General features: G+C 44.5%; 1 protein-coding gene across 6 annotated transcripts in view; it reads left to right on the plus strand.

Annotated features, from left to right (window-relative positions):
• Nucleotides 1-763: 763 nt before the first annotated feature.
• arhgap12b (Rho GTPase activating protein 12b) overlaps nt 764-27,401 on the plus strand; it is a 56,234-nt gene continuing 29,596 nt past the window's right edge. For all 6 annotated transcript variants that reach the window (XM_056364342.1, XM_056364344.1, XM_056364346.1 and 3 more), the window contains exons 1-2: nt 764-917; nt 4,556-5,325. In XM_056364342.1, coding sequence (XP_056220317.1) covers nt 4,648-5,325 — 678 coding nt within the window. In that variant the 5' untranslated portion in view covers nt 764-917; nt 4,556-4,647. The remainder of the gene's footprint in view (nt 918-4,555; nt 5,326-27,401) is intronic.

Below are 27,401 nucleotides of genomic sequence, written 5' to 3' on the forward strand. Positions count from 1 at the left end.
TGACTAGAACCGGAATTTTACCTTCATAATAAAAGCCTACAAAATAGACAAAAAAAAATGTATGGGTACACAATTAAATTAAAAGTGGAATTAGATTTCATATGGAGACAAAAACTGAAAATTGTATTGCAGCATAAATGACGATGTAACCACAGTCTTTAAAATGCATTGTTAGCCCTTGAAGTATGCTGTGTAGGCCTACTGGTAAAATTGTTTAATTGATTTTTGATTAAGTTGCAGCATAAACGTCTTTTATTCGCCATGCATGTGTCTGGAGTGAGTTTAAATAATTATAGGATGGCGTAATATGAAACTGAAATCCTTGAAGAGAAATAGGTCACAACCCTATGGTCAACCCAAGCAAACATACATCAGGATTTGTATGAATAATATAAGGGAATAATTGCAAAAAGTAACACAATATTGTGTATCATTGTTTGGATATAGACTAAATGTGATAAGTTTTATTCATGCTTTTATTAGAGTAAAACTGTAGCAACAACCAACACACGCATATTGACCCAAACTCCTCCATTCCCTGAACAATTACAGAAAAGAATGAATGTCTAAATGATAAAAAAAAAAGGTTAATGTATATTCCAATAATTTAAAAGAAATATATTTGATTTAGCTATTCTATTCGTTATTCTCACTTTGCTATACTGTTTTAATCTCAACCCACATACAAATACTTCAGGCAGCTTTAACTTTGAAAGCTGTGACCGGATGTGCCTTATGTTACCGCGCCGAACTTGACAGCGTGCAGAGAGGCGGGGGATTGCGAACAAACCGACTGACTGGAGGTCTGCGGCGGACTCAGTCGGAGCAGCCGACACTGAAATAGGTGGGAAAAGTTGTTCCTGACCACCTCTCCGGTCGACACGGAAAAGAGAGAGACGCCGCCGGAGTTTTTAAAGGTGGGTATGTTTCATTTTTGTGTGGGGCTTTTCCGTCGCCCGGTCAGCGAGAGGCTATTGGCTTCTGTCGGAGTTACTTTGTTGCTATGCACGCTGTTGCAGAGCGGAGGGTTTGTGTCCGAGTGAACCTGCAGTGTTTCTATCCAGGCACGAAGCCTCTGCGAAATTTCACAGAAATGTAACGAACCGGTAAAAATAACCTAAATGTGAGCGTTGTTTTTCGCTCGTGCTTGTTTTAGACACGTTAACAGCTGGGTAATTAAACATTCCACGTGATAGCATCAATCTGTGAGGCAAGCACCTACAGATTTGTTGAGCTTATTTCCTCGCGGTGTGTTTGGCTATTTGTCCCCGTTCAGGGGGGGTCTTCCTCCGGCAGGCATGTCCCTGCCCATCCCTCGCTCCTGGGAATCCTTGGTGATGTCGAATCTGAGCCCTTTGTTGTAAATGCACATGGATTAAACTCCTTTGTGTTGTATTTCTGCAGTCTCTGTGGGGCTGGAAGGGACCCTGCCCCCCACCTATGCCCCCCCATCCGCCCTCAGGCATGCTCTGGCCGCACAGACCTCACAATTTGTACACTCACGCTGCTTGTTTTCAGAGCTTCCACGGCGCGCTGTAAGAAAAGAAAAGTGTTTGCATGCAGCGCGGATCCACATATGCAGCAAATAGCAGGCGCAGATGGAGTGAAATGCAGCAGCACATGTTGGAGTGGATGCTGCTCGGGCCACATCTGTTTTGAATGAAGCACAGGGACAAAGGCAGTCCGAGTCTCAGGGTGTTTTGCTGCTACAGTGGCTGGTCTGCAGATGTAGGCAGACAAAAGCATAGAGGTCGTGATGTTTGTCTTGATGCATGCATTGGTTGTCTGCCAGCTACACCCTGCACTATGAGTGCTACATTATAGTGCTTTACCATAACGCCAATTATGCAAGTATATATTAGAACTTAATGGCACTGATTTGTTGCTGGTTTTCAACAGCAGCATTTCACTCCTTGCCCAGCTCAAACATTTTATTTAGTAACATTATTTTACCCGAATAATTATGATTTAAGATTTTTTTCCCCCCAGGAAATGACACCTGTAATCAGATTTTTATTATGGGTGGTGTTTTCGGTAGAATCACATATCTGCCTATGGAAGGCATAGGATCAAATTTGCAGCTGGAAATAATAGCAGCAACAGAAACAATTTACTTATTGTCATGATGCTAGAACAGGTGAAGCTTAAAAGTTGGTAAATTAATTAAAGATAATCCAATAGTTATGTTAGGGAATTAATATAAAATCCTGGCTAAAATAGTACGTACAAGTGTGAGTACGTACATGAATACATGACATTCTCTTCAAGGACCCCAGGAAGTCCCAGGGTCCCACTTTGGGAACCAAAGATTGATTCCCAAACAGAACAGTGGGACATCGTCAGAGCTTCAGACCACATAGACGGACACGCAGTAGCTGTTCAGTCACCACTGCACTGAGCTGTGGCAGCTTGTTACTAAACATGAGTGCCGTCCTTTGAGTCCCCACAGAGCAACAAGTTGACTGCTGCTCTCCTCTGAGACTCCACTTTACTCTGACTCCATGCGGTGACGGGGATTCATTTGCAGCAAAATTTACTCTCTGGTCCTCTGGCAGAGACGCCACAGCGCATGAAATAGAGAGAGGGAGAGTGGAGTTGTATTTGTCTGTGGAGACAGTTTAAATTTATGGTTAACAGTGATTTTTTGTTGTTGTGACTCAGTGTGGGCCGCTGCCAAGGTGAATGATGTCATGCCTGATTTCGAGCTAAAGACTGTCTGGTTTCTGAGGTTTCCTGGGGTCTTGACATGCCTCCAAAAAAGAAATTTAAATTCCTTATGCTTGTCTTTTTTTTTCCAGTTTAGTGAACAGGTCTCTGACACTGTCTTTGAATCGTGTCTGGTTACAATTGTGTTTATCTGGGACCCTTAATCTTTCGCCTGCAACTTCAGATGCTAATGCTGTGAAGGGAGAGGCTGGTAATCCAACAGATAAAGTTATCTTTGTACAGATTATCAGAGTGACATTCTCACACCACGGCACCACAGTGTCACTTATTACAGGTTTTATCCTTTATCAGAGAAAACAGTACACACAGCTAAAATCACACCACAGACACTGGCCATATTTATGTCAGTGGTCGCAGTGACACTGTGAACTTCCTGCGACGAGGTCGGGACCGTTGCCGTCATGCAGCATCACTGATAGTGCCGTTATCATGTGCGTGACTTGAAGCTCTGACAGGCTCCTGACTACATCTCTGGCACCTCTGGTGATAGTGATTCCTAGCACACACACAAATTATAACAGACGGTGACTGTTTCTTGAGAGACAGTCATTCATAAAGGCTTGCACATGTGTTTGTTGACATCATGGCTGAAGCTCGTACCGGGACAGGCCCAGACTTGGCTGCTGTTAGGCAGGCGCACACGCTAAAAGCCCTGGCGTGATGTAACACTGTGTGTGTGTGTCTGTGTGTGTGTGTGTGTGTGTGTGTGTGTGTGCTTCATGGTGTTGAAACAGATAAAACAGAAACTATTTAAGCCCATTATGAACACGCAACCCATCTCCCTCTCTGCCTCAGACGGCTCTCACCACCGTAAATCTATTCTGGGTTCATAGCCGTCTGTCTGAGCCTCAGAGCGTGTGTTCATATTCCTTTACATAAGGATGAACCCCTTATAGATTCAGTGGCGTGTTCTCACGCCTCACTAAAAGCACCTGCTTTTACCGCCTGCACTTCCAGGATGTCAGTCCACACCGGCTTCTATTTCAGGGAGGAAGAAGGGGAATTTGATATGAGGGGAGGCGCGGCTCAGTAGCAGCTCCTCTGCAGTGGGAGCGCTCCAGTATTTATTTAGGTTAACTGATGAAGGGATACTCTCTGACAGACGGATCAATGACAGGCCTCATCCCAAAACAACCCCTACAGGAATGGCAAGGGCCCAGCTGTCCTCTGACTCACACACACACACACTGACTGTGTATGAAATATTGGGAAGATCACCCCGAGCTTTTTAAAGCGTTCTGACTGAGTCTTGTAACTGCGCTAATGAGTAATAATGTCAAACTGCAGAGCAGGACTCAATGCAGCGACACACACTTTATTTTTGGATGCAGTCTCTGAGGGAATGTAAGCTCCACGGAGTCATTGTAGTGGTTAGATCGCATGCAGCAGGATCAGCGTGTGGGGTCAAGTTGTCATCACCTTTAGCTCCGCAGAGGGTGATCAGGTTACCAGGCTGGATATCCTTAGCAGTGGTATAGGTTGCCAGAACAATCAGTGTTGACTGTCTGTTGTGGTTTTTGACGATCAGAGGCTGGAGTCACCCTGTGGTGTTCTTCACTTCGACTCATCAGTAGAGCATGTCTGTCTGGACGTAGATGCTGTCACAATGTGGGTGTTTTTTTACAGCAGGGGCACTTTGTGGTTGTGGTAATCAGGTGAGTAATAAGGTGAGGTTTTTACCATGAAGTGGAAGCAAGTTTGTGCGGTTTGAAGGGTGTATCTTCATGTGTGTGTGAGTTTGCTAAAGGTCTTGTGCCTTTTTAAAAATATAGCTTGTGACATTTAGCCAAAAGATTAAAAAATGTCTCATTTGTCTTATCTCCTACAGCCCAGGAGTTACTGCAGACAAACATGAGGAGCCCTCCAGGCCTGGGTCGCTGAACAGTTGAGGTCAGAGTTCAAGCGCTTGTTCCGGCAGTCATGGCTGACAGAGAGGGGCTGCCCATCGCCCCGGGCCAGGTCTACATAGAGGTGGAGTACGACTACGAGTACAAGGCCAAAGACAAGATGGTGGCTATCCGCCAGGGAGAGTGCTACATACTGGTGAGGAAGACTAATGAGGACTGGTGGCAGGTGAGGAAGGAGGAGGGCACAAAGGCCTTTTATGTTCCGGCGCAGTACGTCAAGGAGGTACGCCGGGCACTCATGCCCCCCCAGAAGCCCACCCTGAGGGCCAAGCCCACTGTTTTGGATATTTGCCGGGCGTCCAATGAAAACCTCAACAGACCCCAGCCGGAAATGTCCAGCTTTGGACGTCCTTCACCTTCCTCCACCCCTTCGCCGTCCTCTGACCGCGTCACACCCCCAGTTCTCCCTAAGGATGCTAACCAGAACATGGGGAGTCCCCATCACTGCAAGGTGGTCGCCGAACTGGTACTTCTTCACAACAACAACAACCATCACCACGCCAACAATTCCACGTTGCCACGGACACGGGCAGACTCGCCTCCGCTCAAAGTGGGAAACAACCACAGCAGAAGTCCAGACAGTGACAAGACCTCGCCACCGAGCGAGCTGCCGGGAGATGGGCTCAACAAGCTCCGCAACGATTCAGAGTCTGGGGACGAGCTGAGCAGCAGCTCCACAGAACACATGCAGGTAAGCTGCTACTTTACTCTGCTTAGAAACGGCGTCCTTCCAGATCTGCTCCATTTGATGTGTTTGTGATTTTTGTGCATTTTTGGGTATTTAAATGGAATAATCGTAAAAATCAGCCAATGGTAAAGTTTGTAGAGACAACGAACACAATGCAAGGTAGCTCCTGTAGTTCTTTCTTTAGAGTACTGACTCCCATGAGCGCCACGAGTTTTGTCCTTCTCTGACTCTCACTAGTGCCCTTGGTTCTTTTCCTTTTCTTCCATTCTCCCTGGTTCATTTCTCACCCTCTGCTCATTTCATTCTGTCCCTCCTGGGCCAGCTGCAGATAACCGCCCTTGTCCCAATCTGATTCTGTCATATGGTGTGTTCAGAGATTGCGAGATCTTTTTCACTCACGGTTTCTTTGCAGTCATTCATCATCTCCAGCACAAGTCTGCCTCAAACAATTTTGTGCCTCATTTGCCAGATTTGCCGAAAGCAGCAACAGTTGCAGGTGCTTATTAAAATCTTCTACTGTTGCCCTTGAAGCAGAATTTGTCTGGCTTGTACAGATGTGCATTTTTAGGGTAGGGCGGCTGTTGCAGTCGGGTCATTAAAGACTAAATGGTCTGTTCACAGCTCCGCTGTTAAATGAAGGGTGGTGTAAATGAGTCTTCAGGTACATTTAATACAAGGAAATACCAAACATAACCGCTTGGTTGTTGCTGTCACTTTTGCTTTTTAAGCTTACTGGTCTTCTGTTATTCCAGGAATGAATGCAAAAGCATTATTACACCCAAAATAATTCTTATATGTTATTGCTGTCTGCATAAAGTGAGGATGCCTTATATGGGGTCTGTTCCCGATGCAGGGATCCAAACTTCTGATGAGTCCTGATGAAAACATACAATGAATGTCCTTCCTCCCCCCTGTCCCTCCAGTCCCCAGACTGATAACTCAGGCCCCCTCCCACTTCCATGATATCCGTCTCATCACCCACAGAAAGAGAGAACGAGTGAAGACTGCAGGAACTAGGGCTTATCCTTCCTCGTCTGCAGTGGAAGCAGATCAAAGTAGAAAAAGGAGGAGATTTCCAGACGGTGGGAGTCCAAGCAGCACTGCCTCCCTGAGCCATTTTTTTGGGTGGATGTATCTAGGCAGGGTCAGCTTGTTTGAAGGCTCCAAGTGCTGCTTGCGTTCTTTGTTCCACAGGCTGCAACAGCCTCCTCCACCGTGGAGCGGACAAAGAGACAGGCTTGAATAGAAACTAGGTCATATCTGCCGAGGATCAGTCTGTAGCCCCCAGTCGCCCCGCCGTGGGGACCACTGTGTGAGCGAGAGCGCGTGTGAGTGTGAATGCCATGTGTGATGCGCCATGTGAAGGACAGCGAAGTGAGAATGGAAGCATATCTTGCAGTTTACAACTTCAGAGCCGCACATGTAGGACTGCTAAATAGTTTGTGGGTCAGAATCGTCTTACCTCAAAAGGCCTTATCTATCTAAGAAATGGGTTGTTTGCTGTCTTGCCGCCCGCCTTTCTCAACCTTTTTGAATTCATTTCATGCTTGTCAAATCACACAGGCCACAACATACACACATTTCACTCTCGGCCATTTACATTTGCATGGGCAGCTCTTTGAAGAGCTTTTTTGTCAGGCTACAGTAGTGGCTGGCGGGGCGGATAAGAAACAGACAGCAGACAGAATTCAGCCAGAACTCCCTGTGAAGCCCTGCGCTGTCTGTGGTCGCCGGGGCAGGTGGAACCCACTCCCTTGCTCTTTGTGCCTTTGTGGTGTTGTGTTAGCTTGTCCTGTTTGGCCTGTTGCCAGGCGAAGTGAATGACCCTGCAGAAAACCCAATTCTTTCAACTCCTCTACTTCCACTGCTTCCTGTCATTGCTCGGGTGCAGGCAAGAGAGAGAGGATCATTTAGTGACAATGCTGTATTGTACCAGTTATTATTGTTTTCTAAGCCTGACCGATGCTGGGGACTGATACAGAGTTTAAAAAACTGATAACAACCTATTAGCTGAGTTTAATTTTATCAGTTTGGACAGTAAAAAATAAAACTTTCACTGGAAATGAAATAAATATCAATAACAACTACAAACACGTGTAAAGGAAATGAGAACTGTGACTTTTGTGTCTTCGTTTGGCATTTTTGCTTGAAAAATGACAAATTCTGAATTAATTATCAAATTAGCTGCAGATTTATTTTAAATTGATCAACTAATGGATTAATTGATTAATCATCACAGCTCTGTACTGATTACCAATCCAATAGTAGGCTTAGGCTGATATTCATTATTGTAGTATATTGAGATGTTTCATAACAATAGTTAGTGGCAGCATCAATTATACCTGAAACATAAAATACAATATTATAATTATATTAAACCCCCTCACCATACACCTTTGCATGATAAGCATAAACGAAAACAAAAGAAAAAAGCGTGATAATATTGAATAATATAAAAGACTTAAGACTTAATGAATGTAACTGAAAGCAGAAACACAGAATTTTATAATGACATTAACGAAGAAACTGTGTTTAATGTGGTTGGTCTACTTAATAAGATCATTCTTGGTCCCAGTACTAATCGCTGGGTTGGATCAGTGCATCTCCAGCTGGTGCTGAATGGTAGTGTAGCTGGTTAAACTACGTTAACTCAGAGAGCAGACCTCGGCATCTCTTCCTCTCCTGCTGTACAGTGTGATCGTCACTTTAGCAGACCGTGCTGTTAGGAGTCACACAGCAGAGGATTTCCACAGTGTGAAGATTGTGTTACTGAACTATGATTAGGACACACACACTTTTTCAAAATTTCTTTCTTTGGCTATTTTTGGAGTTTACTGTGGGGCAGCTGCTCTGCAGGCTTGCAGGACTGTATAGTAATTGGACGGAGGCCATTAAAGGCCTGTATTTTACACTTTATCTGAAGTGTTGATCCATAAGAAGATATTTTTGTGGTTTTAAGAACCAAAAACCATCTCAGTGTAGTTTTACATCTCCTCTCTCAGGCTCCTCTCTGGAGCTCTAGATAGATAGATACTTTATTTAACCCCTAGGGGAAATTAATGAAAGTATTAACAACAGGTTGGGCCAATCTGAAGAGAGGAGGCTCTGAGCCTCTCCTCTGATTGGCTGACTGTTTTCTGAGTGAGCCAATAGGAATATAGCAGATTTCAGGTAAACACTCTGAGAAACCAAATCCTGCAAGTTTGGATGATGGATCCAGGTCCCTGCTTTGTTGTGATATCACAAAGTTACAGAAGTCGTGACGGCTGGTTTTAAGGCCCAGTTTCTGAATACAGGCTGTGTGCATTTCTCTGTGGACTGAGGCTTTGATACTTTCACAATATTAATATAGAACCTAGAGCTGATCTATAATCACACTACACATGGACAGAAACCTTTATACTATATGGGACCTTTAATGATCTCTATGATATTCTTTTTCTAATTCCAGGTAGGGTATAGTGACAAGATGCATGAAAAAGAAAAAAACAAGTTGAAAAGAAAAAGAAATGTGGATAAGAAAGTGTGGGAACCACTGGCACTAACTACAGGCCCTCCTCTGTGTTACACATTAACTTTGTAAAGGAGACAAGGAGCTGCTGGATGAATGGACGGGTGGTTCGGTGGAGGGATCTGTTAGAAGGATTTGTCGCTCACACGTCTCCATTCGACTGCCAGCTGGCCACCTCCAATTGATTAGATTTGATCTCCGGGTGACGATGAACGTCCCCGCGCCTCTCCGTGCTTTCCATGTGTAATTTGCTTATCTGTGGGGCTCTGACGGCAGCAGAGGCCGAGGGATCACTCCCCGCCTCCTCCTCAGCACCATGAGGGGCTGCTGGTGTTTGTGGTCACACAGCCGTCCTCCTGAATTGTATTCAGCCCCCCCCCCTCCTTTCTCCTCTAAAGGCACAGCTCTTTGCTCTCAAGGGATTGGCAAAAATAAACCTATTTTCCTCACTTCTCAAGAACCTGGCAGTGGGATAGAGAGTTTATTTTCTTAAGTGAGTGTGGCAAACCATATGATTTTAAAGCCTGTTTTTCACATAAACATGTTGGGTTTCTCTACGGCTGTTCTGTTTTTAAGACTCTGTTGTGTTGCCTGTTTTAAAATTCAGCAGAACAACACGACCACATCAGCTCTGTCAACACAAAGAAACTTATTTGAGTCGGGTTATTCTGGAATAATTTTACTCATATCTTCTTAAGAAATGAGGAGAGTTGCAAGTCAACCTCTTTAATGGGAAAAGGCTCCTTTTCTTTTCCGAAGAACAGTGACTTAACGAGCGGATGAACGCTGCTCTGTGGGATTGTGTGACAGGCCAGATTGTTGTTTTCTTTCTCGGATGTGTCACTGAGGGGAAGACGTGGAAGCCCTGGATGTTTTTGTGTCTGTGGCTTTGCACCGTGGAGCCCTGCTCCCACTCCCTGTCTGATTAGGAAGACGCTGAGAGGCCCCTCCACACACCCCCACCCTTTATACTACTTAACATAAATCGCACTCCAAAAGAAAGTATCAACCACTGCTGGACCCTCCCTTTCTTTCACAATTTCAGTTAAGTAGCTCCTCGTTCTCTATAACATGCAGCGCTCCATGTCAATAATAAAACCAGTAAATCCCTGAGATTACAAACTGGATCAGTCACTCCCCTAAAATAAGCCGTCTTCCTGCATCACATGTCTTGTTTCAGAGAAATCTCCTCAAAAGTCTGCCTCAAGGATGCCTATAGCCACAGTGACATAACTGGCTTGTAAATGTATCCGGATGGATTCTCAAAGGGGTTAAAAACAAAAGGAAGCAGCTGAGTTGGAGCCAGAGTCTGTCTGCCTGCAGCCTGCTGTGTGGTCTTCTTGCTAGCTGACAGTGCCTGAAGGAGGAGGAGGGAGAGAAGGGGTGGTGGTGGTGGTGGTGGTGGTGGGTGTAGGGAGACAAGGACAAAGTGCGAAGGCCTGGGCCCTGACGGAGCCGCTGTAGCCCCCGAGGGACAGCAAAGACCCAGGAGCAGGAGGCCAGACAGATATGTTTTCATGTTTGGGTGAATCTGGAGATTAGTTGCAGCCCATGAGCCGTAAACCTCCGAAGGGCTGCCACGGTGAGATGAATGACTTGAAAGAGCAACATTACAAGGTCACCATTAAAGATGGAGGAGAGCATTAAAACTGGATGTCGTGAATGTCTGTTGAGATGGAGACGGAGTGTTCATTGTGTGCTGTTGTTTTCTTTGCCTCTGTGAGCGACACATGCGCCCTCTGACATGGTTCTGCTAATCCGTGTGTTTGCTAACTTGTGCAACAGAGCAAAGGCTGAAAATGTGTATCAGTAGCTCAGCAGTGTATTGAAATAGACTGCTATGTGGGGGTGGTTGGGACTACCAAGTGCCCTTTAAAAATGTATTCACTCCCAGAAAGATTTGATCAATTTACTGCTGTAGTGCTGCTATTTTGGTGCAGTGAATTGGATCATTAGTGTCCAGTGATGTGAAGCAGAATGTGTGACAGTGTGGTGGCTGGTGAGAAAGCCTTTCTGTCCCACTTGTGGGTCCCTGGGAAGCTCTTCAGTTTACTGTACAGAAACGACCTGCCACAATAACCTGCTAATTACACGTTGCTCTAAATGGATTCTTTGCCTGCAGAGTCTCAAGTTTGCTGCAGAGCACTCTTCACAGCCAATTTCCAAACAAACTGAAACCTTTGGAGGTAAGCACAAGAAAGTGCTTATTACATAATGTCCTCGTAAATACCACTGAATATGAGCACAGGCAGTAAAGTGCAACCGTCTCCTGTATGTTGCGCCTCGTAATCTGGAGCTGTACTGCGGGACTTACTCCCGGACCAGCTGAAAAGGAGGCCCCTGCTTGTTTTCCAGTGCATACTTGACATTCCTGCCTCGGTGCCTACACACACACACACACACATACACACACACACACACACACACACACAGTCAGGCAACAGGCAACAGGCAGAGCTAAGTCAGTGAAGGTCTGCTTGACCCTCCAAAGTGAAGCACTGGACTTTTCAGTAATCTAATATGAAACTTGGGCAAATAGTGCATCTGCTGTGTTCATGTGAGAGCCTCTCTCTGTGTCTGTCTCTGTCTGTTTATCTGCCTGCCTGCATTCTTTCTGCCTTTCTTCTCCTTCCTCTGTCTGGGCCTTTTTAGTTTCTCTTCTACTTTTCGCACTCGCTTTGTCTCTGTCTCCGTTGCTTCCTCTTCTACCACTGGCCTCGCATTTGCCTCTGCACACCTGTCTCCCCCTTCAACCTTTCCACTGACTGATGTTGTCAGATGTGGTCTCAGTGAAGGGCAGGACAACAAACGAGGAAACCAAGTACCCCTGTTCTGCACTTCAACCTGTGACCACCATTTCCCCTTCCCCACATCCATCCTGATCCGTGCCTATGTGATACAACAAGAGGATTAAACCCACAAGCCCCCAGGGCCTGAGCCTTCAAGACGACCACAAGAGCTGATGTTGACAAATCGGGCTTAGGGTTAAAGGGAATCATGTCTGTTGTGTAAGGTGCAGGATTTCACCTCTTAATTCTTTCCATGAAGTATGGGCTAAAGGTCAGACAGATAATGGTTTACTTCAATTCCATTTCTGTCATGTGTAGGTTTAAAGTGTCGATTTCTAAGAGCAGTAATTTTGGATTGGAGCAGCCAGCGATGCCTGCAAAATGTAATAAAATATTCAGTGTTTACCTCGGCTTTTTATTCTTGGCGCACAGTGGAAACCCCTTTTTGGAGCAGCGTGTCATCTGATACTCCCATGCAGGTGAAATAGTTGAAGCTGGGGTAGCAGCTACTTAATGCTGCAATAGGCAGGACACCAGGTAGGCAGGTCACACTGCACATTGTCAGTGCTGATTAAATCCCCTCCTTACTCCCACTCCAAAACTGCAACAATTACTCAGGCCATGTGAGATGAGCATAATGAAATGCATATTAGTTGTGGATGACATTAAGAGCTGCCAGATTCCGGCGAGCCGGTGTTTATAAATCAGAAATTTGACAATCAGATCATTTCAGTGCAATTGCTGTGATGAGTGGATTAGCGCACAAAGATTAAATAAATTCAGGCTTTCGTGGTGAGTCACATTGAACTTTAAACTGCACCACTGACCAGTTGCAAACCATCCTGACAGTACTGACCTTTGAGAGACTGCAGAGGACCAGAGTCCAAAATAGAGGAAGCTCCCATTTAACTGTTGCACTATCCAGTTTGATGCAGCTCTGCTCCACAGTTCTTTCCTCCTGTTATCCTGGTAGCCACAACCAACGCTAATCTATAGCCCGGCTCCAGACCTCTGAATCACTGCCCACATCTCCTGTTTGTTCAGTGATTCATATACAGTGGGTCTGTTGCACGCTTTTATGGGTGTTTCCCTACAAATCGGAGCTTTGCATGTAGGAACAGGAGCATCAGTCGTGGGACAGAAAAATACTCGACAACGTGATGGGTGCAGCAGTGCAGGTTGTTGATGTTTCCCAGCAGCCACTGCTGCAGCTTGCAACTGAGAATGATGGGACATGTCTCTTATTACATTGTTAAGAGCAAAACACTGAACAGAAATCTGTTAACATGAACACAGGCTGAATGAAGGAAGCGAAATGAAAGAGTAGTTACGACCTGGCTGCGAGTAATCACTACATCACCACGTCTTCTAGCAGCTAAATTGATAAAAAATTTGATAAAACTGTTTATCAACTGGTCCACAATAAACCAAACTGCAGGAACATTCATGTAGCTAAAGACCACAGCTGACAGGGGAGAGACTTTGGGATTCAGAGCTTCTTCTTCCTCGGTTGTAGTTCTCTCCGCTCCAGCGCGTGTGAAGCGGCTCCGCCTGTCAGCCTGTGAGGCAGCACAGCGTTTATCAACAGAGTGGATGACGGGGGTACATCACCTATTTAATTTGCTCACCCCCGCTCACTCTCTCCCTCTTCTTCTCCCTCACTCCCCTGCTCACTGTGGTTCATTCAGTCCCACCCTCTCTCTCTTTGGGTCTGGCTCACTGCTGTAGCTCGGTGCACTGGGACAGCATGTACCCAGAGAAGGTAAGAACCCCATAGCTGGTCTGCTTTTGATAGCACACTGATTTATTTTCCTTGTGCTTCCTCCCTCTGGCTCTTTCCCTGCCCCGGCTGTCTGGGACATTTCTGGTCCCAGTGTTGTTGCTCTAACCAACGGAGCCTGTGACATTTTACCTTGAAACATTCAGACTGACAGCACCAACTGTTGTGCGCTCTATTATGCGTTTGATATGGTGTTTGGCACGTGTGGGTGTTCTTGTGTGGGATTTATTTAGCAAGTAACTTGACCCCCCCCCCCCCCCCCCCCCCCCCCCGCTGTGTTATCCACAGAGGTCTGTGTTTGAATACAAGTGATGATGCTGAGGGAACCGGGCTCAGCGCGGGGTTACATAACTGAAGCTGGCCGCGTCTGGAGCCTTTTAAACAGCTGCTAGTCATTTTCCCTCCAGCAGCCTCCTGCTTTGGATGAGCGGACAGGTCAAGCAGCCATGCTTAGACTCGGCCCTCTGAGGACAGCCAACACGGTTTGGGGAACCGTTTCCTTTTTGTATCTCTTACACATCTGTCTGTGTTAGATGTATGTGGCTATTAGTACGATGATGGAGAAGAAATTGCTTTCTAGGCATAAAAGCCTTTTTGAGCCCCGGCTGCATCATGCAGTGCTTTCTGTGTAGCGCGCCCTGTTTCCTATTTCTCCTATTACCTCTGCGTCCACCTCGGGGTATTGGAGTCAGCAGAGCGCTAAAGTGGATCGCCGCAGCTCCCCACAGCTTTTCGCACACACTTGTTTCTCCTGCGTAGGGACTGACTGAAACTTGACAGTTGCAGCAACCCATGATTTTATAGATGGAAGATTCCTCTCAGAATGTTTCTCATGTTGTCTCTCCAATAACTGTCTTGTGTTTCGCACCTTTTCTCTCCAGCATTCAGAACTGAACACAGGTGATGTGATTGAGGATGTTGTGTGGAAAGTCAGAGAGGCTCCTGTGCAGCTTCTTCTTTAATTTCCTTTCAGAAGAAATCAGCCTATAGCTGAGTTCAGCATGAGGACAAATCTGATCTGTTGGGTAATGAAAGTGCATCTCTCACCTTTTTGTCACACTCTTGGCCTCGTTCATGTTTTTCTGCTGCTCTTTGACTTGTTGTGCTCCGTCTTTTTTTGTGCAACAGCTTGTGTGTGTGAGTGTAACAATTCGGCACATTACTGCAGATCAAAGACAATATTTGTGAGCCATCCAGCGTTTCTCTGCTTTCCTCAGGAGAGGTACAGCTGCTGCTGGTTGCCAGCGTGTGGGAGGACCGGTGGAAGCATCGGAGCGTAGGCGTCTTCGAGCGTCAAGGGGCACGTATTGTCTCTGTCATGTGCCATTGCTATCAGTAATTACTTGGCGTGGCTGCCAAAGAGATATAGAATAAACTGTGAATCGATCAGAGCTGAAATAGTTCCGCTGGTGGTGGTCACATCAGTAGAGTGATGGACATTTGTGATTGTTATTGTGTTATATTGTCAGTCTGCTTTTGTAGATCATTTGTATGCTGGTAGTTGAAGATGAGCTGCTGCTACAGTCAACCCTGTAATTTTTTATCAGTGAATTGACTTTCCAGAAACTGTGTTTTTGTCCTCAGAACTTTCCACTAGCAGCTGTCACTGCACAGAGATGCTGCAGAGTAAAACAAAGGGGATACAGAGAGAGCACACACTACACCACTGTGGATCAGTCTGGATCCTTCTGCCAGCTTTACAGCTCTGTACCCAAACAGTCATTTCAAACCAGCAAATCCAATTTTAACACAGCATCAACACACATGCTGCAACTGCACTCAGATGGGCTTTCAGCTCGGCAGGGAGGCAGCCGACCAAACTCTGCCTTTTGGGGATACAGTTCATGTCTCTGTACATTTCCTCAAAGCTGGCCAGAAATAGCTCAGCGATATAACAGACCCACCAGGAGGCTGATCAGTGCTCTCTCCTGGACACGGAAGAGACTTCCGAGGCCAGAAGCCTCTCAGTGCCCTTGTGTCTGATTGGCAGAGACACTCCCAGTGTCCATTAATGAAATGGATATGCCAGAGGTAACGGATGTCTCTGCGTTCATGCTCTGGTGGCTGCACAACGCCATTGGCTGGTTTGATCACCGCTTTGTATAGTTGACTGACAGCTTGTTGATTATTCTATCAGGGAGGGATTACAGAGTTTCAGTAATAAATGTACAGACCAGCTAGTGTCTGAAGCAGAGGAGCAAGGAGCAGCTTCACAAGCTGTAAATATGGAACCATTCTTCAGGAGACAAATTGGTTTTATATTTCTCTCTCTACCATTACCTTTTGAAGGATAACGTCCTCTTATTTGAAACAGACCTTGGTCAGGTCAGCATTACTTAGACTGAACAGAAGTTAAACCAACGTGTTTGGGAGCACGAGTGCTAACGCTGTCTTCCAGCCTTGTGCTCCACTTTCTGTTGATGTCATTAGTTCCCTTTTCCATTTCACTTGCAGCAGTAACACCCCAGTTCTCCTGAAGGCTGAGAACTTACTGGAGTTCAATGGTGACACACTGAATTGGCAGCTAAATTTACAGAGGTGTATTAATGAGAAAAACTTGGAACTGGTCCCTTTAAGCATGTAGCTGACCTAGTGTTCGCTGTTTTTACATAACCTGCTCGCAGGAAGACAAACATGGTGATTAGAGCTGCATGAAAAGGTACTTAAATTTAAAGCTGTAACATGTATTAACACAACACAAGTGATTAGTAACATGATTATAATATAATAGGCTCAGCTCATCTCACTTCTGCAGTTTCTCTCTGCTTTGTCTAAGCGGGAGCCCAGGCAGAGATTGTTTTTACTGCTACTAGAGGTTACATAGACTAAATCTGCTCTGCATGTTTTCACAATAAAAGCACATCAGATAGCTCCTTCAAACTATCTGCTGACACAGGCATACCTCATTAATGCTTGTTTACAGCTTTTACACCTCATTTCCTCGTTATAAGTGCACAGATCCCGCTCTCGGTTTGTGTAGTGCGACCCTCCTCACTGGCCATTGACCTCATTGCCATGGTGACCATGTAAATCCACTCAGTAGGTAAGACTCGGGTAGGAGGAGGATTACTTTTGAAGATAGGCATTTAAATAGAAATTGTGTTATTTTGACTAAATAAAATAATAATTGCCGGTTGGAACCCCATTTGTGACAAAGGTCGGATGTCTGTAGTGGATTTTACTTCTGTTTTATTTACTTTCTGTATGAGAGGCTGTTGTTTGGGTGCATCAGCTAAAGTGTGCATCCTTTGTTTTGGTTGTTTTTTTATTGGTCAAACCGCCGCTAGCAGAACATTGTTTTGTATGGATTAAACCACAGAGACGGACCAGCCCAGAGTGCCATAATCATCTAAAAAGTGTTAGAGGCTTCACTGGATAAGCTTCATGCACCAGCAACTGTGGGACAGAGGGGCTTACAGGTCAGCCCAAGCCAGGGCAGACCGCCCCCGCCCCTACGCACATACACATACTAGAATGCAATCTTCTTACATATCTGGATTAAGGGGTTGTGTACAGTACATTCCTGGGTTAAACCCCTTCCATTCCCCCCCAAAACTCCTGTTCATCCAACGCCAACATGTTCCAACATTATCATCTTGTTGAACAATGTGCTTATTCGCTCTGTGGTATTAGTCTTTACCCTGATTGTGGTAGTGTTGGTGGGGTGGGGGGTGTCCAGCACCAAGTGTACCATATTCTACTAAGGGAGATTGAGGGGATAGTTGCTGTTTAGCTCCATGTCTTAGTTGTTGCTCAATTCACAGATTCCTTCTCCTTATTTGCGTCTCTTGCACGAAGCCCCTGGTGGTAATTGAAAGGCGAGTAATCCGTCTTTCTTAGAGTTGGGGGGGGGTATGTCTCTGCTCGGTGGCCTGGGTCAGGACCCCCTCCCGGTGTCCAGCAGACAGGTTTGTTATTGATCTGCCAGCCAATCCTCAGGCTCTTGAGCCACCATTGCTCTGAAATAAGTGGGTGTTTGAAACCATTGTGACATATTCAAATGAGACGGCAGCCACTCCAGCGCCTGTTGGGTTGCGGTGCTTCAGATATGTTTAGCATGCTGTGTGCGTTTGAGGATGATGTTAAAGAGAGGAAAACCACTTCACACAAAGATCCTTAAATTAGAGAATAAAGTAGTAACACTCGGAAAGATCAGTGGTAGAATACATTTGCATATGTACTGAATGTATAAAATATAAGACACCTGCTCAAAGTTGTTTTCTGCAATTGAATTGGATGGTAAAGTGGAAGGAACCACTGGCGTAGACGGTATTTCCCCACTGTAAATTCCCATTTCAACAAACAAATAATGTAGTATACCAAATAATATAGCAATGATATATCAGTTTTATATATATATATATATATATATATATATATATATATATATATATATATATATGTATCAGTTTTAATAAAAAAAAGAAATCTATTTAATTTCAGAAGAAACCAGAGGGAGAATCAAAGCATCAAAGCTGTAAATCAAATGTCGTCTGTTGCAGTTGGGAAGGAAAACGGGGCCATAGCTGCTAACTTCATCTAAAATTGACCTAGAATTTGAAAGTAAATTCATTTAAGCTTCATTTAAGTTTTATGAAAAGGGTCTTCTTCGTTGCATGTAACAGAATTTAAAGCTAGAGGTACCTTTTAAAGGTAAACGTCTTTACTTGCTGCATTTTTATGTACTGAGGCTTGTTTATTTAACCTGATATGTTCTGACTCAGTGAATCATCTTTTGTATTATTTTGTCAGTCATTCGTAAACATTATGAAGAAAATGAGCATAACACTTTTTTTTTACCCACCAGACTAACGTTTTAAAATCCTCAGCTCATTAACTGGCTTCACTTCCAGATCCCTGTCCTGCTCATGAAATGGGACCAGGTCTTATCCCAGCTCCAGTATCTGAACCATCTCCATGCCCATTTGGACCCTGATCTAGTGTCCCTTTGTTACCCTGAAGCAAACCCGCTGACCCTGTTTACTACTCCCGCCCAACCCAGATGCCTTTCAGCACCGCTCAGCAGGAGAGGACCACCTCATGGTTCGAGGTTACCGAGTGCCCCAGTTGCTGCACTGCCCGGTTGTACATCCTGTGAATGGGCCGCGGACGATTTGGCGGACAGAGCTGCCTTTACGTGCCACCGCCGGCTCGACAAAACAATAGCACCATTCTCGCTAATGTGGCAAGACATGCCCGGTGGAAATTGAATTGCTTTCTACAGAAGCAGCTCTGTGACAATCAATTAGCCGACCAAGACTCTTTTATGGGTCACCCAGAGGACGAAAGAGAACAAGGCTGTCCACTTGGAGATTACAGCCAGGGGACGTCTGTGACAGAGCCGGTCCTGTGACGGTACTTACCTGAGTCTTAAATGTGTTTTTTTCCAGAAAAACTTATGCCTTTTTGCTTTTTATTTTTTATTTCTTAATCCAAATGTAGGCAAATCTGAAATGAATAAGTGTGTATAGAAATGGGTCTTACACAGTAACAGGCGGTTGTCAGATCGGCAAGAATATTTTGAGTTGTAAATCGGGAGGTGGCAGGCGGTCCAGAGTTCAGTATGTGGTCATGTTTTCAGTGTGACATACAGAGCAGTGGCCAGCTGATCCTGCAGTTCATTTTTCTAAAGACCCCAAGCATGTGACTGGGCTGTATAGATGACAAGGCAGCCTTCTCTCTGACAGGGACTGTACACAACAATGGCTTTACAGTGGCTGCTCTGCTGCTGGAACTTTTCTCTGGATGGACATAGGGAGGGATGGGGGCATGGAGGGGGGGGCTGGGTTGGCAGTCTCTAGGGGAGTAGGCTGAGTGACCCATGACCTGTATGAATAGGACACAATGCATCTTTCTGTCACTGTATCTCCGCCCCCAGCACACACACACACACACACACACACACACACACACACACACACACACACACACACACACACACACACACACACACACACACACACACACACACACACACACCCCCTGTGAAACAGCCTGAGTCATGGTATGTGGGCCAATGGGTAGATGGGCAGGGGATTTAAATATGCCCTTTTAATTGTGTGTAGCCCACTTTCGCGTGTGTCTTGGCCCTGTCACCACAGGCTGCGGTAATCATTATTCATTGACCTACAATGACACATGCTCATCACAAATATATTAAACCGAATAACCGACACATTCAGATTATGATGATGAAGAAGAGAAAGCAAAAGTAAACTCACTTTTGAGAAGCTGTAACCGCTAACTGTTCATGGCATAAAAAGGTTTATATTACCAGTTCATTTCCCAATCAATGAACTGACGAACTGTTTCACCACAGAGACAGACAAGGTCACAGACTTTAAAGGTGCTATATGTAAGTTTTCTCCACCACCAAACATGGCTCCGTGGAGCAGGTGGTAGTGATTACGGTCGCTTGCCAAGAGCTTCGGCTCCAGTTTGATACTGAACTCACAATGTTTCTTCTAGACTGGTGAGTGAACAGCTGTTAATGCTAATGTTAGCCATGTAGTGATAGCAAAAACTGACATATAGAACCTTTAAAAAATGATCTCTGAGGAGGCAGAAACGCAGGGACAGTGTTGCCTCAAAAAATGGCAAATGTTGCGTTTAGAGATGCAATTTATTTACATTATCAGTTAATGAGAAGGTTATTGTTAGATCTTAAACAAATGTTGATTACTTCATCAATTAGTTGATGATCAGAAAATTGAAGTAATCAATTATCAAACAAAAATGCTAAATATTCCCTGGTTCCAGTCTCTCAGATATTTCATCTCTATCCAGTGAAAACCTTGTATCTACAGTTGTGCTGTTATGTAATTCGTCAGATAAACAGAAGGATTAAGTTTTCCTTTATTTGTTGAGAAAATTATAAAAAAAACATATTTTAAATCCTCTGTTGTTTACAGCCATGTTTTTCAGTCTTCCTCCTAACCTTTGTCGAAGCACTGTGTTTCTTTGTTAAAGTTATTGTTCTGTCAGTCAATGCACAATGTGATCAAAACAGGGTAGCTTTTAAGGAAAATAAACAATTTTAATACCACTGGATTATCTGATAAAATGCATCGGCACAAAAGACAAGGCTGTTTCTCTTGCTCATGAAAATTTGACATTGTGGGAAAATACTTATTTTTCATGGGATTGCTACAATTTGTACTTCTTTCTTACTATTTCCAGAGCCCAAGGAGACCTCTTCAAATTGCTTGTTTTATCTGACCAACAACCCAAAACTCACCCAGTTGTGATTTTGTTTTGAAATCTTTATTGGACTTGTTCCAAGATATTTTAGCTGCAGTCGCCTCTTGACATGTCTGGTTTTATTTTTCTAATTGTAAGCATGTCTTCCACAAAAGATGACACCTTTCCCTAATTTTTTGTGGTTTGATCACAAGCATAATTATGTTCATAGTACGCCAACAGTGTCAAAAAACAGCGTTTAAAATATTTTGTTGATTTAGAGTTGCTGTCAGTTAGATTTATATTGGAATGTAGATAGACACACTGATCCAAACAAAAGCCCTGAGCTCACTGTGTTTAGCCATTATTTAATTATTGCATACCCTCAACCACCACTAACTGCATCCCAGCTACATAATTTGCTGTGGTAGGCTTCAATCAACAATGATAGGTTCAGGTGTGATATCGTTAGTTTTTTTTATCAGGACCACCAGAACAGAAATCACTTTTGTAAATATACAGTTTTGTTGTTGTTATTTTCCTCCTGTAAGTCTCCCGCTGTGTTCAGCCCGAGGCAGAGGAATAGAAGGAGGTGTCCACACCACCTGCTGGGCTCGAGGTTTTCTCTCTCTGTTCAGGTAATTCCATTTCCTCATTGTAGATGAGCTGCGAATGCAGCGGTCCGCTCTGTGGGGGGTCCCCTGCTGTCAGTCTCTCCCAGCCCAGATGTGCTGTCACTGTCTGCTCGTCCCTCCAAACCCACTCCCTCCATCCTACACCAACCACCTCCCTGTTTCTGTTTTCTTCCTCATAATCTTACCTATTTGAAAAAGAAAAGACATTCATTGTGTTGTGATCAGTTAAACCTGCGTAACCTACAAGGCCTGTGTTGTCTTTTTAGGGCAAAGTTACTTAACTACACACAGCAACCAGGCACTTTCATTCTCTTGATGTTTTTTTAAACATATTTGAACCAAGGTGGAGAATCTGCTCAGATTGTTGATTAAAAATTCAACAACAGTCCCGCCCAGTTTCTAAGAAACCTGTCTCTCACCTCGAGCTGAAACGCACCAACACTTCCTGTTTGCCTGTCTGTGTTTGCAGAGTGGTTGTGTGTGTGTTGTGTGTTTACCACAGGCGGCTGGTTTCAGGGTTTCATCTGGGAGGAAGTTTCCATTCCCCTTGTGGGTGTCTGTTGTATGTTGAAGTGGTACACTCCACCGCTTAGCTTGCAGCTCCACCACAGCTTCAATCAGTGCGCTGCAGAGTGTGATATTGACCCGTGGCCTGAATAATTCAGCCCGTGATCACATGCTAACGTGCACCCCTGCACACACACACACACACACACACACACACACACACACTCTTACACCCTCTTGCTAAGGCACCTTATAGCACTCCACAGAGGGTTAAAGGTTGATGTTGGAGTGTTACAGCAGAGGAGGAGAGACGGAGTGATGTGTGGAATTATGCTACTTGAATCCCCGGGGCGACAGGGTGGCACTTATCTGGGACACATTCTGGAGAGAAGGATCATTAATTTTGGAGCATTAGAAATCAGCTTCATAAGTGCACACACACCCTAATGCATATGCATGGTGCAAGCATAACACACACACAGTGACACAAAGTGTAAGCTTACACACTGACCCACACAACGGCTTTCAATCTCTTCCTTATTTTTACGGCTGCACCTAAAGCTGAAATGCCATTGTGAGATAAAAGCACTCCTCGCTGTGTGTTTGATTTTCAATTAACCTGATTCACCGGGGTTAATACCCTGATGTGCCGCTACCGGCGTGCTCGGCGGCTCCAAGGCGCTCCCACTCTGTTCTTACCAGAAATGAGTCATCATCCGTTTGAGCGCATGCAGACACACTCGTCTTTGTCTCTGCCATGGGGCCTTCTGAGCAGAAATAAAGCACAGACAGTGAGATAATAAAAACTCAACTCGGTCTCAAAGTCTTTACTTTACTCTACCAGGTTCTGCTACTAAATGACAACCAGCTCATCTCTGTCCAGGCGAGATGATGATGGTGATGATCATCATCATCATCATGATAATGATGATGGTGATGATTACAGGTCTGCTGCTATGTCGGCGAGGCCCAGTTAAACCGTAGAAATTATATCTTTGGGGCTAAGAAGTTTACAGGCTGAGTCATCCATAATTGTCATACTGTATCGCTTGATTATTTGCCAGCGCTCACAAGCAGCCTGAAGGTGTAATCAGGGATTCATTATTGATTTGAAGAAGAGGTGCAATGATGTATCAGTGTACTTGTCGAAGCCTGCTTCAGTCTTCTGTTTGTTCTGGCAGCATTGAGCAAGTCGTGGATTAAGCTTGTTTGTGACCTTTTCTTGAGTCTGTTGCTCACATGGGTGATCTCACTTTTCAAGTATCTCATGTTTTTTAGCAGCTTTGATTTGTTTCAAAACTATGATGCATCCTCATTTTATATTTCCATACCATTCCTTACAACATACCAACATGTACAGCAACACACTCATCACGACAAAACAAAAATGCCAAAGGAAACGGGACAAAATGTTTGACAATATCAGCCTTTTGCAGATACAGTGCTGTGCAAAAGTTCTAGGAGCTTTCACTGTTTAGATTGTTATCCTTCAGACAGCAATATCCGACAGGCATCTGACTGTTCCCAAATTAGTTCTGCAGCATGATGGCGACAGCAAACATACAGTCGGAGTCATAAAGAACTGTCTTCAGCAAGTAGTCCTGCAACAGATGGTCAGCCCTCCACAGAGCGCAGATCTCAACATTATGGAGTCAGTCTAGGATCACATGAAGAGATGGAAGAGACTGAGAATAAATCCAGAGGAATCGAGGCAGGTTCTCCAAGATGCTGGAAGAAGTACCTCATATATTCACTGGTGATGAAAACAGGCATGGAGGGAATCTTTTATAATGCTGGCACCAGAGTAAACATCACTGAAAAAAACATTTAACATTAAACAACTGTCTCAAAATAAAATGTAACAATTAACAACATAATAATTCAAAACTAAAAGGCATTTATGGTATTTAATGCTCGTCTTATCCTCCACAGTGTGTACATTTGCGTTCGTGTGTGAACACGTGTTGCAGCAGAGTCCCTGTGTCGGTTTCACAACATTTATGATTTCACCCACATTAAACACCACAGACACTCACTTTCCCTCACCTGGCTCGTCACAACAAAATCGTGCTGTTCCCTTGACGGATAACTCCTCCCACCAATCTGCCGTCGGACTAACGAGGTAGATAATGGCTCTAATCAGTCATCATCCTCGTCTATTTTGGCTGACCTTTCTATTGACAGACTGTGAGGAAGCAGTGGAAGGGGCGTCAGGATCAGCTGTGATCGCCGTCCTTTCACACACAGCTGGTAGCAGACGAACGCCAACTCCTAAATTGAATCTTGATAATCTTCTTCCACAACTCGACAAAGGATAACAAACAGTGGATGCTGGCAGTTTGATGATTGCAGCCCGTTGGGTGCTACTTACTGTGTAAAGCTGTGTTTCAAATGGCTTTTGTTGAATTGCCTTTGTGCTGCGGAGACTGCTGAGATCAGGCCGACTGAGGTGTTTTTGGCCTATTTCTCGGCCACATTCAGAACAGTTTTCAGTGCAGGTTTCACTGCAGCGTCTGTCGATGTAAGTGGAGCGTGTGAAACCACACTTTATGACCCCGAGGATCGCGAACTCTGACCTTTTATGGCCTGTAGGGCTGAACTTTGAGCACGGCCACCCGTCAAGCAATCCACTCTGTCCCTTTCTCTTTTGCACGCCTCCTCTTTCTTTCATCTGGCTCTGTATTTTCTCTCACTCTTCCTCCCTCTGTCTCTCTCTCTCTGTGTTTGAGGCTCAGGTCACTCAGCTAATGAGTGCTCCTATTTAAGGCGAGCACCAGGGCCCTAAATAGATCTCTTAAGATCCTTTAATCGGCCGCTGAGGTGTCTTCTTTTCTGTGTGACGACGGTCTGAATGCAGTGAGGCTGTTACTGTAGGCGCCACTTCCACCACATCCGCATACCTGCTCGGGACCCCCCTGTCCCCCCAGCCCAGACCGGACTCGTCTCTACTTTTTGGACCATGTTTTCATACCTGAGGACCCCACATTACATTGTGAGTAGCTGTCGTTCTGCACTGTCCAAACAAAGGCTCAGTGAATGCTGAACGACGGGATCTGTGAAGGCTTAGGCTACTTGGCTGAGGGGAAAGTAGAGCAGGTGTTAGTGGGTCTTGGTTCTTGTCATGGTCTCCGGTAGCGACTGCAAAGCTGCTCTGACAAACTGTTTCTCTCATTTAACTGTGCGTTTTGTGATTATTCAGTTATTGTCAGGAGAGAAATTTAGCAGAGTCCATCTTCAAGTTCCTGTGTTTCCATGTTGTGCTAATTTATATTTACATTTTACTGCAGTTCAGAGGGAAATATACTTTTTACTCCACTACATGTATTTACCGGCTGTTCATACTAGTTACATTTTAATACAGCCATCTAACAAAAAATAATGCATTTTTATAGATAATATAAAAATCATCATATAAAATGTGCTATAAATGGGTTTCCATTTATAAACAACTGAGGGTGCAGACTCCAGGTTTTGACAAAGAAAAGCTTCGAGTTCTGCTGCATTTTTAACCAGTTTCATCAACTTATATTATTTATAAATAATTTAAAACAAGAACAAAATATGAATGAAAAATGAAAAAAAAATGAAATAAGAATAATCACTTGGATGTAGAAATTGGCAAAACAATTCTAAATATTATTTAAAAAAAAAAGAGGTGAGATGAATTGGAAAGACAATGACATATACAGTATATACGTATATATATGATCCAGATTATGTAAGGATTCAGATCAGTTCAAGGCTCCACCTTTTGAATAAATATCTTTTTGGAGTCTCAAGGAAAACATTGTTTGTTCCATCTGGTAAAAATATACACATGTTGTATGTTGGGTCAGGTTTCAGCCACCTAATCATGATACATTTAATTGCTGCTGTTTGCAATAATTGTAAAAGATTTTCTTTTTGCTGTTCCATCAGTGACATGATCACTTGTAAGAACAGCTGTTAAGTACATGTAGTGGAGTAAAAAGTGTATTTCCCTCTGAACTGTTACACTGTTTCAGTTTCTGCTAAGTTTATAGAAACTCTTACCTGAGATCCACATATAGTGGAAAATATCAGATTTTGCGGATTTCAAGTATCTTTGTGTATGTGTCTTTTGCTGGAGTAAGAGTACACTGCCCTCAGGTGTATCTGTTGTTAAGGTTTTACGTTACATAAGAAGAGGTTGATGATTGTTTTCAGTCTCCTCTTTCAGCATCAAAAGGAGCCATAACTGATTCAGAGAGAGTGTAAAGAGGATCTGACCTTCACTTAACTGCAGGGTGAATTCAGCTCAACCTGAATGGGCCGCTGAAGAGGATAGATGCTGTCAGTGAACAGAGCTGATATTGTGTGATGTGACAGTGCCTTCGGGGTTGTGTGTGTCTGCGCTCGTGTCGGTGCAGGCAGGTGACTGTATTCATGACTGAAGCCTTTCTTCAGCAGAGAATAGGTTAAAGCTGTTTGCTCCTCAGTGCTGTCACCGACACACCTGCCCGTCTCCGAGGACAATGAAGAGAGAAAAGCTTGAGAGGCGACAATGTACAGACATTTCTCTTATTCTCCAGTAATGACAGCCACGTTGGCTTAACCCCCTCTACCCCCACCCCGCTTCTCCACGGTAACCACAGCTGTCAAGTCGACCTACTGTGGTTTCATTATTCTCTATTGTCCTGCTCTTTCTGTCTTTCTCTCTGTGTCACGGTGTTTTTACCCACTCCCTCCTAGAAGAGCCAAACAGCCCGCGTGACTCTTCACACCTCTCTCGACCCCCGCCCCACCCCACCACCCCTTCCTTTCCTTTCTTTTCCTCCACCTCTTGTCCCAGTCAGCTGCTCAGCTGTAGTGACTGAAGGCTGACTGACCATTGTTTTCCTCTGTACCAAGAGCCCTTGTGTCCCGCGCTGTCTCTGCACTTAATGTGGCACAACATCAATAGACCTCAGGCGTACTGCCACCAGGCCCCCTGGGTCTGCCACGTCGTGCCCGTCCCCCCCTCCCGCCAAGCTGTAGGGCAGTCAGGATTCAAACTAATCAGGGTCTAGGATAACGTCACCCAGAAAACAATTAAAATGTCCATAGACTGTTATGGAATCATCATGTTGTCTCTTTTCGGTGTTATACAACTGCCAGTGGTGTAAACACACACGCCGGGGTTGTCATATCTTGTCCAGTGGCAATATTACATGATGCATACTCGTGGTTCTGGTACTGTGGTACCATGGACTCATGCCAGACTTTGTGCACGCAGTGTTACACAATTGTTCATCTCAGTTACTTGTAAATTTAACTTGTAATAAACCTGCTCACAGCAGGTGAAGCACAGGGGTAACTAATAACATCTATGATGCATTCAGGTGTGTCAGCCTTATGTAACACACACTTAAAGGTTTACTCTGTAGGGGCAGTCTGTGATAACTGATAACTGTTCCATCTATGATATGTAACACATTGCATTGTGGGATTGATTGCACAAATGCCTCATTGGAAATCTTGGCATAGAGAAAAGATCATGCTCAGTCAGTGAGTGTGAAACTGTATTTGTCTGGAGTTCATAAGTGAAAACGTCTCTGCCAGCTGCAGAGCACGTGTTCTGCTGCTGAGCCTCAACTTTGACTTCAGGTAGCGAGACATTTCCGCAGTGTGGATCAATAAGTGTATTAATCCTTAAGTGTCTCTAAGATGATGATTAGGAG

This window comes from Seriola aureovittata, chromosome 20, assembly GCF_021018895.1.
Source record: "Seriola aureovittata isolate HTS-2021-v1 ecotype China chromosome 20, ASM2101889v1, whole genome shotgun sequence".
In the NCBI taxonomy this organism is placed as follows: domain Eukaryota; kingdom Metazoa; phylum Chordata; class Actinopteri; order Carangiformes; family Carangidae; genus Seriola; species Seriola aureovittata.